The sequence below is a fragment of the Microtus ochrogaster genome, linkage group LG5 (genome assembly GCF_000317375.1).
Source record: "Microtus ochrogaster isolate Prairie Vole_2 linkage group LG5, MicOch1.0, whole genome shotgun sequence".
Lineage (NCBI taxonomy): Eukaryota > Metazoa > Chordata > Mammalia > Rodentia > Cricetidae > Microtus > Microtus ochrogaster.
The window spans coordinates 32401032-32413708 of record NC_022031.1 but is presented as its reverse complement, the minus strand read 5'-3'; the positions used below and the strand labels follow the sequence as shown (position 1 = coordinate 32413708).

The 12677-nt window shown below is 39.1% G+C and overlaps 1 protein-coding gene across 1 annotated transcript in view; it reads right to left on the bottom strand.

Annotated features, from left to right (window-relative positions):
• Window positions 1-3219: 3219 nt before the first annotated feature.
• The window catches only part of Akirin2 (akirin 2), a 16983-nt gene continuing 7525 nt past the window's right edge, over window positions 3220-12677 (bottom strand). Inside the window, exons 2-5 of the mRNA XM_005361964.2 lie at window positions 7521-7664; window positions 5657-5806; window positions 4146-4217; window positions 3220-3911 (exon numbers count right to left, since the gene is read on the bottom strand). Of these exons, the coding sequence (XP_005362021.1) occupies window positions 3901-3911; window positions 4146-4217; window positions 5657-5806; window positions 7521-7664 (377 nt within the window). The 3' untranslated portion in view covers window positions 3220-3900. The remainder of the gene's footprint in view (window positions 3912-4145; window positions 4218-5656; window positions 5807-7520; window positions 7665-12677) is intronic.

Here is a 12677-nt window from a genome sequence, read left to right as displayed (position 1 = left end):
AAAAAAAAAAAAAAAAAAAAACCTACCCACCCAACCCATGAAAGTGCTGAGTGCACTCACTAGGCAGGAGAGCAAAAATAACAAATGTCCTAAGGTGGGAATGGACATCCAGAACGGGTGAGGTGGCTCAAGCAACAGCAAGTGAATGAGAAGGGCAGGGGTACGGGTCATAGCTCGACAGGTTTATTTTCTTAGGTAGGAAACAACCTAAACAAAAGACATACACCTGTAAGTGGTCAGTACCTTAAGAGGAGTGATGAAGGAAAGCAGTAACCTGATAGTTGACCACTGAGATGATCCCACAAGGCAAATCTTAGACTAGGGGCAACAGGAGAGACAGTGACACTACAGGTGGATGTACATGACAAGCCTAAGATCCTTTCTGCTTAAGAACAGCATGGCTCTATCGGGGCCTGCTGTGGTTTGGTTAAGGACCAGAGGACCATGTGTGAGGCTTAGTCCCTAGGATGACAGGTGGAATGTCTAGGAAGTAAGTAAGGCCTAAAGGAAACTTCTCATGACCCCAAGGAAAATGTAGAACCCAACTGCCAGTCATTTTTACTCTCTGGCTCCCTGGCTGATGAGCGAGTGGTTTAGGTCTACACTGCCCTAGCCATATGCTGCTGCCTCATCGTAGACCAAAGCAACAAGGATAACCAACCACTGAAACCTTCAATGCTGAAATAAACTTCCTGAGGATTTCATTAGAGTTACAGAAGGCTTAACTTACTAAAAGAAACATTAGCAGCACAAATGAGTTTGGCTTTGGATATAAATTAGGGGATATCCTGTTAGGCATTTACGTGAAATGCCACCCAGTGAGGTGGCAAATCTTGTTATAATCGAGATCAGGTCACCAAAAGCATTATCGAAAAGAGAGGCAAGGAACTCAAACTCTATAGCTTTGAGGTTTATGCTTATTTATAGTTAAAATTTCAGGAAAACAGTAAAAGTTAATATAAGAGCAGCTGGTAAAGAAGCTGAGGAAATATCTTGGTGTTTTAAGCTCAAATGGTATCCATTGATTGGATTTAATACCAGATGACCTAACCAGGTGTTCAAACTGGACAGCAACAGAGGAGAAGCCATGCACTATTACTTTATAACATTGAACCCATAGCATCATCTTATATTCTTACACAAAGGTTTACCCTAAGCACTACAAGTTCAGGGGCTGAAGGTGTGGTTCACTAGTTAAGAACACTTGCTTTTCTTCTTAAGGATCAGAGTTTGGTTTATACCAACCACATCAGACTCTTCAAAACTACCTGTAACTCTAGCTCCAGAAGATCTACCACCCTCTTTCTGGTCTCTGTGGGCATCTGCACACACACATAAACACCTAAACCTTTAAGCCTGCCATCTGGTTTATAACTTGTAACGGCTAGGTTATGTTAATTGTAGCATAAAGAAAGGCTCCAAGTAACAGGCTTAGTCCTTCCAGAAAGTTAAGAGTTGCTCCAGAAGCTTAGAATCTTGAATCCTGGGGGTAGGAGATAGACTTAGAGAACTAGAGCTAAAAACTCTCAGCAGATGAGGAGCTATGAATGCAGTAGACATTCTGCTTTGGACTGATAGTACGGAGGTTACAGAGAAGCATACATGCGCTGGCATTTACAAGTCTAACTTCTTGAAAACAATTTATAGCAGCTTATACTTGAAGGAAAAATTCTCTCAACTTCTATGAATGTTTTCCTAGCCAGTTGTCAAGGGCTAAATTTGAAAGATGTGATCTCTTGTTGGCACAATGTGGGGAGGGGAAAGTTTAACTGGCACCTAACGAGAGGCCAAAGATACTTACTGTTAACGCTCTAGAATGCAGATATATCCTAAATGCCAAAAGTGTTGAGACTGAAAGGCTCAGTTTACAGCCAGCCACCATATTACGACTTGTGTTTCTCATACACTAATGGACTTGCAAACTGCCTGGGATACTTGTGAAGGCCCTACAACACTTTGGCTGCTTGCTTTTAAATGAAGTTATGGAATGCAGTTAGTTAAAAAGCCAAAATCCTGTTTTCAGTGAATGTATTACAAATGAAATAGTATGTTTAAGACTAGTCTAATGACTAGAAGTATGCTACTACACTTCAGAAGGGGCCAGAAAGATAGCTCAGCAGTTAAGAATACTTGCTCATCTTGCAGAGGACTACAGGAGTTTGACTCCCAGCCTCCACACAGGGAGTCTTCAGGCCTCAGGAACCTACACACATGCATATATATAAATCTTTTTTTAAAACTCAGTAGAATTCACTGAGCAATATTTTTGATTGGGGGAAGGGGAGGTTCCCTCTTATACTGACCAGACTAGCCTTGAACTCCTGACCCTCCTCCTGTCTCCCCACGACCATGAGTACGAGTGTATGGCTAGCAGTTTCAGCTTGCTCTAAGAAAGGTACTTTGAGAACCATGAATGGAAAGTGTGTTCATTCATTCAAGTGATGTTAGTGTTTTGAAAATACTTAATGTTTTGGGTATGTGTGTGTGCCTGAGAGTGTATGTGTATACTATGTGCATCTTGTGACCTTTGAGCATCTGTTGGTAAGCTGCTGTGTGGGTGCTGGGAACTAAACCTGGGTCTTATGTAAAAGCAAAAAGTGCTCTTAAAGGCTGAGCCTCTTTCCAGCCCCTTTAATGTTAATTTTGTCAACACCACCCACCTAGGATTTCCTAAGTCTGCCAAGGTTTGTCTAGATCAGGTTGGCCTGTGGGCATGTCTGTGGGGGGCTGAACTGCTTTAACTGATTAGGAAGAACCAACCTGAAAAAGAAGGGGCACCAGCCCTTAAGCTGTAAGAGAAAGGTAATGGTATTGTGCATCCATTGCTCTCTGCTCTTACCTGGATGCCATTCCTGTGTTTTGACTTCCCCAGCGATGAATTATAGCCTGGAATTGTGGGCGAAACTACACTCTTTCTACCCTAAACTGTGTATATCAACTAGAGCAGCCATGCTGTCATGTATCACATCATTCAAAAACATTAAAACTGGAATCGAAGGTAAAAAATTCTACACTGTTTGAGATCTTGCTATGCAGCTTGCTGTACAACAGCAAGTTACAGAAGCAATTCTGAATCAGAACTTAATTTTTGGAAACAGCATTTAATAAAAGGTAAACCTTACCAGAAAACTAACTTTATTGAGTTCTAGAAAATACTTATATTTAAAACACTACTTTATTCAAATACTACCCATGTGTACAATTCGAAAACAAGCAGAATAGAAGTAAATGTTTTATTTTTCCAACTAAACTCCAGTGCTACAAGGGCAGTAAAACAATGATACACTGGGGGGTGGGGGTGCAGCAATAAACATTTGTTAAAAAGACTGATAGAATAAATAGAACTACCAAAAAATAATAATAAAGGAAATCATATAAACCCATTCTGAAACCCCAATGAAAGTCCTGAAATACAGAAACGCCCTCCTCCTCCTCCACTATTTCACAGAAGTACTGTAGACTAACTGCTTAATTGTCCTGGGATTACATTCTAAATTATTAATAACTGGTTACAGCTTGGTTGTAGTGCACAATTAAAATCACACTAACTTCATCTGACGTGTCATTCTACAGCTTTATTTACATAACCAGTGAAGGGCATGTTCTAGATGTCAACTTTAATCCCTTTCAAACATTAATATGAAGAAGCCAAATTGTAATGATACAGCAAAACGAGGCCACTGGTATTAATACAAGTAGCAAAGGTCCACATCCAGGTGGTAATGACATCACGGAAATTTCCAAAACCAATTGCTGCTGCTTAAGAGTGGTTGCCACTGACGAAAGCTTGAAATAACCTGTATTCACAGATGAGCACTGGCACTGTTGCACGTCATAGTTGGGACCTCCTGCAACAACTCAACAAGGAACAGGGCAGCCCACAAATGCAAAAAGCGTGATTCATGAAACATCTGGAGGAGAAAAGGAGTATTAGTGAAAGAATGAGACAAAAATAAAACATAAGATTCATTCGTTTGTAACATCGCCCCTAGGTATTTAAGTGACCAAGAGCATTTTACTTCTGTTTTAAACCAACCTTATCGCTACATTTTTTTACCCTAACTCCAACATCAAAACATTTTTATCAACTCTTTTTAAATATGAAAACATTATTTCAGTTTATAGTTCAAAGGTCAAATACTTACAACTAGCAGGCTGTTCTCCATATCGCCGCATTATCTGATCATGCGTAAACTTCACAAATGCATCATATTGTTCTACAAATAAAGATGTGTCAATTATATGACTTGCAAATAGCCCATGTAATGCATCTGAAAATATAAAGCTACATGAAGGCACTCTAACACCTTCATCCTTCCCATAACCTCAGTAGTAATTGTAAACAGAGTGTTTTCCACATCCACAGGATACAACATAAAAATTTAAATTTACTAATACTGCAGCTGATCAACATAACTAGTTCTTCCCTAGGGCCATGAAAGTGAGGTGTGGGTTTTAAGAATGTTGATTTCCTTTTTTTTTTTTCTTTTCTTTTTTTTGCTGGAATGCTTTGGTTAATAGACAACACTGTGTCAATGTACAGAAAATACTTTCACCAGCATAAAACATGGTGGGAATAATTCAGTTCTTTTTTTGACTTTCGAGACAGGGTTTCTCTGAAGTTTTTGGTGCCTGTCCTGGAACTAGCTCTGTAGACCAGGCTGGCCTCGAACTCACAGAGATCCGCCTGCCTCTGCCTCCCGAGTGCTGGGATTAAAGGCGTGCGCCACCACCGCCCGGCAAATAATTCAGTTCTTACAACAGTTTCTTGGTGTGGCAGTTTGAGTAAGAATGGACCCAATAGGTTCATATATTTGAACACTTGAACATTTGAATCTCCAAGGAGTGGAACTCTGAAAAAATTAGAAGGATTAGGAGGTATAGCCTTGTTGGAGGAAGGTACACCTAGAGCCCCCATTAGCAACACTCCAATATTTAGTGTTGAACAATTTCCCTATCAAATTTTATTTGATTACCTTACATCACTGGGGTTGGTCTTTATTGTGAAATATTTAACTAGGTAAAGATGTGTTACATCTGTTTATGCTGTATTTGTTTAAATATGTAATCCGTTGTTTTACCTTGCCTGCCTAAGGCACCTGACTGGTCTATTAAAAAGATGAATGGCCAATAGCTACGCAGTAGAGAGATAGGAGGGGCTATAGGGTGAGATAATAATTAGGAGGACAAATCCTCCTACTTATTGAATCAGGAGAAGAGAGAAGAGCATTAAAGGGAGAAGCCTGGGGGGGGGGGGGGGGCAGCCAAATAGCCAGAGTAGGAAGTACAGAATGAAAGAGGTAAAAAGTCCTGAGGCAAATGCAGATGAAGAGAAACAGGTTAATTTAAATTACAAGAGCTAGTAGGACAAGCATTAGGTAAAGCCAACCTTTCATAACTACTAAGTCTCTCAAGACTTGGGAGCTGGTTAGTGACTCAAGGTTCCCTAAGACCACACCAGGTCTAGACCTTCTCTCTCTTACTAGGGATCAGGGTGTAGCTCTCAGTTATTGCCATAGCGCCTATCTGCACGCTGCCATAATCAACTAACCTAAAACTGAACAAGCCCCCTGTTAAATGCTTTCATGATGTCTCCTCTCAGCAGCAGAACAGTGACTAAAGCACTGGGATATTCTAAAATAAATTCATTTGTTACCTGCAAGTTTTGTGTTCAGTATTTCTTCATATTCTTCTCGAACTTTCTCTTCACGTTCTTTCAACAAACGTTCACAGATCATCCCAACCTGCCTTAGAGTAAATAAGGGCTGTTCCTTTTTTAATGGTGAGGATGTTGCAGATGAAGTCCCTATGTATAACATAAATAAAACGGCACCTGATTTAGAACCATAACAGAATGCACTCTGAAAGCAAGTTTCATTAGAACTGTGCCATGTCCTTTAAAATTTATTCTTTATGATAAACAGGTCCAACTAGTAATTCGATCAGCTGTGACTCTGGAAAAAGAGATGTTATCCAGAGGAAAAGCCTAAAGATGAATAGAGAAAACCTCAAAACAAAATTATTATAATGATGGAGCTCATTACAAAACTTTTAATATCCTCCCAGCAAATACCTGCTTAGAACGTTTAGTGGCTCATTTACAAAATTAGCCACAAAAGAAATATAACTGATTTAAAGCTTCAGTTTAAAATTAGAGTAGTACTATAAAAGACACTTGTTTTATTATCAACTGTTTATATTTAAGGCCATACGGTAAAGCCTCACAAGCAGATTATGCCACCACTTCAATATTCCTCATTTTCCAAACGCTTTACTGTCCTATTAAAGAATCATGTTTTAGCCAGGCAGTGGTGGCGCATGCCTTTAATCCCAGCACTCGGGAGGCAGAGGCAGGCGGATCTCTGTGAGTTCGAGACCAGCCTGGTCTACAAGAGCTAGTTCCAGGACAGGCTCCAAAGCCACAGAGAAACCCTGTCTCGAAAAACCAAAAAAATAAATAAATGTAGATACTTAATTTAAAAACATAATTGATTCTAAGCTTTGAATAGTGATCATAATCTCATTCGTTAACATAATCTAATTCACATAAATTCATTCTTAAAACTCCAACAGAACCAAAGTTATCAAACTAATGCAGCTGTATCCAAAAGCAGTTGCACCACCAGTGTTTGTCAGTTTCAAATTAGCAAGAATATTTCTTCCATGCTTTCGTAACTAAAAAGTTTTAAGAGAAAATTGTTAACACAGAGAGCGCAGATCTGTATTAAAAACTTTACGAAATCAACATATCTCTAACAAATTGACTCATGACCAAACATTCAGAAAGTCCATTTTTGTGACTTCTTAAAGGAGGAAGGCTCTTATCATGATTATTTCTTTGAACTGTGTACTTTTCTCTAACAGTTTTTTATTAATGCCACCAGTTAGGCTAGTCTGTAGGGGGGAAAACATCTGTATTTTATGGTTCTGAGTTCTGAAATATTATTAATTTAACAGTCACTGATAGTATCAAATAATGAGATACATCATAGAAAAATATTTCCTTAAACAGTCATCCTCTTTAAGGATCATTTAAAGTACTTTCAAGTATATACATACAGACAAAAGCATAAAAATACATAAAATTGGATGTTTTGAAAGTTTTTAACGGAAGTTACAAGTCATTATATTTACAAAGTGTCCGCTTTAGGGCTGCTAATAAAGTGGCTGTCTGGTTGCTGGGAATTCAAGTGCTGATTACTTTAATATTATAACTAGCATAATTTTTTTTTTAATCTTAGAGAAAAACAAGTTCTTTAAGTCACTATGGGCATTTGCATCCTTTCTTCTCCCGTAATTTCTCACATAGCATTTCTTTCACTTATTAAAGTTTCTTATTGGGGCTGGAGATGGCTGGGTGGTTAAGAGCACTGACTGCTCTTTCAGGGGACCAGGGTTCAAGTCCCAGCACCCACATGGCAGTTCATAAATGTATCTAAATCCAGTCCCTGGGCGATCTGACACCTTAAAAACATTACACATAAAATAAGGCTTTAAAAAAAAATAAAGTTTCGTATTACCTGGTGATGCTGGTCCACTGATGAGAAATGCATGTGGCTGTGAATCAGAACTACAACCCGGGTCTGTCTGCTGAAAACTAGCTTCTAAATGTCTTCTCTTCTGCATACGCTTATACTCCTGTTTTATGTTGTACAGAATTTGTTCTAAAGGAAAAAGTACAAATTTGGAAAGATCTAAATTTTCATGATATACAATTTCCTTGAGCACAGTTAACGGGCACGTTTTTAGTAGTATATCCAACCCTCTTCTGGCCTTTTCAGGCACATACATGCAGCATACACTCCCATACACACATATACACATAAAATGAATCCTAAAAAATAAACAGCCCACCTGAAACCTAACAATTCAAAGTCAAATCCTGTTGAGCACTAACTAGTAAATGCTAAACTTAAGCTTTTTACTCAAAACAGTGGTCAGATAGTCTGATTAAAACCCATTTACTTAGAGTAAACTCAGCTCATCTATCCATTATATATAGAACTAATGAAATGAACAGGCATTTCCAACCATTAGAAGGGAAGACTATGTACATTCCAGCGCAGGCCAGTGAAAAGTGACCACAGATCTAAAATAACAACGTCCAAGGCAATTAATACTTCACCATGCATAAAACTGTCACTGCCTTAGTTAATATGAAGCACAATGAAACCTGAAACTATTCCAGCACTAACAACAAAACATTCTGAATCTTGGGAAGAAAAGCCCATGTGGTACAATACACAGGAATCACTGCATTCAATGCAGTTATCTTTAACACAGCCACTGAAACAGTTAAGATCATATTCAGAATATTATTTTTGAGCCAATACGATTCACTATACAGAGACTTCTAATTGAAAATAGGAACTTTGGGGCTGGAGAGACAGCTCAGAGGTTAAGAGCACTGGCTGCTCTTCCAGAGGTCCTGAGTTCAATTCCCAGCAGCCACATGGTGGCTCACAACCATCTATGAGATCTGGTGCCCTCTTCTGGCGTGCAGGCATTCATGCAGACAGAACATTGTATACATAATAAGTAAATATATTTAAAAAAATCTTTAAAAAAAAGGAACTTTGATCTAACCAGAAGATGCCTGAGGTTTCCACTCCCCTAGTCACCTACCTCCACACTTTCTCACTAACCCCTTTAGCTCTATGTGAAACTAAATCCCAAGAAGTTTAGTGAAGGTAGAAGTAAACAATGCAATAAAAAGAGACTTATATACAGTAACAATCCTATTCAATATTTAATACTGGTGCCTTTCATTTTTAATCTTCAGTAGTCTCTTTTCTTTGTCTAAGAAAATGTTCAGAATTTTAAAGAAAGGATTATTTTACTTTTTTTGTTTTTATTTCTATTTCGTGTGTGAGTCTTGTGCCTGCGTGTGGATAACTATACCATATGCATGTAGTGACTGTGGAGGCTAGAAGAGGGCATCTGATCTCTTGGAGCTGGTGTTAAGTATAGTTCTGCATGCTGGGAATAGAAAGGTCCCCTGCTACTAAATTCCAGTTCATATGACACCAAAAGGGATGTGTTGGATATCCAACTGCTTTTGTTGCGTACCTCTAATGTAAGTATCTTCTCAAACAGCCTACAGGTTAGAAACTGTGGGCAATCTTAAACTTTAAAACAAAGCAAAAATAGCAACAGCAATAAGTAGGGGAGAGAAAGGGGAAATGGAACCAAACAAAACCCAGAACGGGGAAATATATGTGCTACAGAGAATACATGGTCCGATCTAATCTAGAAGCAGAGTTAATAATTCAGCTGTTAGTCCAACTCACCAGTCATAAAGGCAAAATAATTTATAGTTATTTAAAGGGTTTACAGTAAGCTGTTGAAGTATCTCAAGTTATCAGTGGCTTTATACTACCAGTGAAATAACAGAATCTGACCTTGCAGTGGTTACAGCACTTTTTCTTCCTCATGTAGATGCTAAATGAATGAATGCCTCTTAGACAGAAATGTTACATAATGCAAACTTAGAATCTAACTCGGTTTGCAAAGACAGAGGGGAGAAGACTTTAAGGACAGCATAATTAAAGTTGAAATACGAATCCATTTCCTATTCATGCGCTCAGGCATTCTTTCTCCCAAATAAGCTACACAGAAAAATGGTGCCAATACTTGCTAAGTCATGTTTCACACACTAAATAACGTCCTATTTGACTCTAGTACTTTCTTTTATTATTTTTAAAAAATGTTTATGTGTAGTGGGGCAGTAGTGGTGCAAGCCTTTAATCCCAGCACACAAGAGCTAGTTCCAAGACAGGCACCAAAGCTACAGAGAAACCCTGTCTAGGGGGGCAGGGGAACGGGACCCAAACAAACAAAAAGTTTATATGTGTCTGTCTTTGCATATGTGTGTGGATGCCCAGAGACCAGAGATAACTCTGGAGCCGGAATTACAAAGAGTTGTGAGCTGAATACCATGGTTGCTGGGAACAGAACTCAAGTTCTCTGCAAGAGCAATAAGCACTCTTAACTGCTGAACAATCTCACTAGCCCCCTATTTAAAATATATATATGAGTGTGTGGCCAACATTTGAAAAACGGTCTCTGATTTCTCTCCTAAGATAATCATCATGTGATTGATGACAAACAAATGCATTTTTCTGTAGTGACTACTCTAAAAGAAGAATTAAGACCAACTCTCCACAAGAAAATACTGATTGGAATCTAAAGATTAATTCATGAATTTAAAAGGCAAAAGATTCTGAGCTGGGAGTGGAGGGACAGTGCAGTGGCCCTCAGAAAGTGAAGACAACACAGGAGCAAGATGGCTACCTCTGGATTCAACTAGAGATCCTGTCTCAATAACTAAGGTTAGGAGTGACTGAGGAAGACTCCAAATGTCAATTTTGAACCTAAGCTAAGACATAATGCAAATATGTACACATACATACATGTACACTTACCATACACCCACTTACACCCCGCCCACACATACACAGAGAAAGAGGTTTAAAGAAATGGTCTGGATTAAAGATACAAATTAGTGAGTCATCTGTGAGTAGAAACTGAAGTCATGTGAGTCCTTTGGGAACTATTACGTGAGGTGGCCATGGAGCTGAAACTAGAACTAAAGAAATCCTGTATTCTGCTGGGTGGTGGTGGCGCACGCCTTTAATCCCAGCACTCAGACGCAGAGGCAGGTGAATCTCTGAGTTCAAGGCCATTCTGGTCTACAGTGAGACCCAGGACAGTCAGGGCTGTTTTGCAGAGAAACTGTGTCACAGGAGAAAATAATCCTAAGATTTTTTTTTTTTTTTTGATTTTTCAAGACAGGGTTTCTCCGTAGCTTTTGGGTCCTGTCCTGGAACTAGCTCTTGTAGACCAGGATGGCCTTGAACTCACAGAGATCCGCCTGCCTCTGCCTCCCGAGTGCTGGGATTAAAGGTGTGCGCCACCACAGCCTGGCTCCTAAGATTTAATGTTAGAAGATCACAGAATAGCCAAAAAATTTCAAAACATGAAAATTAAGTGGCATGCCGGGCGGTGGTGGCGCATGCCTTTAATCCCAGCACTCGGGAGGCAGAGGCAGGCGGATCTCTGTGAGTTCGAGACCAGCCTGGTGTACAGAGCTAGTTCCAGGACAGGCTCCAAAGCCACAGAGAAACCCTGTCTCGAAAAACAAAAAACAAAAAAAAAAAAAAAAGAAAATTAAGTGGCATTAATTCACATCACTGCTGACTGGCTTGGAAGTTGTCCGAGGTACAAATGCAAACAGGCATCTGAAAGCTCTTTCAAATTCCTTTTAGAGCACAAGCTAGAAGAAATGTTTTCAACTGAAGACCCAAAAACAGCAAAGTCAAGGAGGTCTGTGGGTGGGGGTAGTTAGGAGGACAAGACTCCTTTGGAAAAGAAAAATCTTCCTTGATTTTTTTAACTCAGTTAATTCACAAGGATATTTATAAGACGAGACAAGGACAAAGTTGGTAATGCTGGTACTAGGGAACTAAAGAAATTACCATATTATGACCTCTTTTTTTCTGTAGAAAGGCAAGATTTTTGTTGAAAGTATGATTATTAGACAAATTTTAAAAATCCCATTCAACTCTGCCTGCCTATTCCCAGCACTAAGGTGGAAATGCCTTTAGTCCACACAACCCCAGACAGAGCAGGATTACCATCACTTACACATTTACATGAATGTGTTCTGTTTCAGTGTCTTCTTTTTGAAATGTCAGTCAATATAGACCTAAGTGTGGGACCCACAGGTTAAAATCTACTACTCTGCTGTGCTGTATTGCTACTCCCATTCCACAAGTACCACAAGCTACCTAAATAAATCACACTAAAGAAAGCTAATGTTTAAAATTAGAATACCAAAACAGCAATACTAATATTTAAAATGAAGTATGACTTCATCTAATTGATAACTCAAATAATGACCACTATGCAAAACAAATTATAAGAAATCTCATGCTATGATCAGAAATTCACATAAGAGATGTCCTATGAGTCTCTAAACTGCCTCCTCTATGATAGGTATGTTATGTTATCTATATTCATTCAGGGAGGTGTTTTGTGCTGTTTTAAGTAAGGGATTACCCTAAACCAGAAGATAAGCATTGCTGCAGATCACAATGCCAGTCTCCAATAACGCACTATTTCACACTAAGTCACTGAGGGCTGATACAGTCAATATCAGGTTACACTGTCCTGGTAATAACAACTATTATCTATACTTCCAATTACATCATAAAGTTCTTTCAGGTAATTATATTTCAGCACTGAATAGTCTCTTAGGGATAGGAACAATAATACTTGAAAAATCCTACTATATTTTATTCAATTGCTAAGGCACTTTAACATTGCTCACAGTACTTTTTATTTTTGAAGCAGGGTCTCAATATGCAGCCCCTCCTGCCTCAGCCTCCTGAGTGCCACTACACCCAGTACTATCTCACCTGAAAAATAAAACAAGGTTGGGCAATGTGACATGTGCCTTTAACAACCCAGCACTCTGGAGAAAGTGGCAGTAAGGTCTACATAATGAGTTCCAGGACAGTCAGAGTTATGTAGAGAGACCCTGCCTCAATAAGTAAACAACCAAATAAGAAAATTAATAAGTAGGGCTGGAGAGATGGCTCAGTGGTTAAGAGCATTGCCTGCTCTTCCAAAGGTCCTGAGTTCAATTCCCGGCAACCACATGGTGGCTCACAACC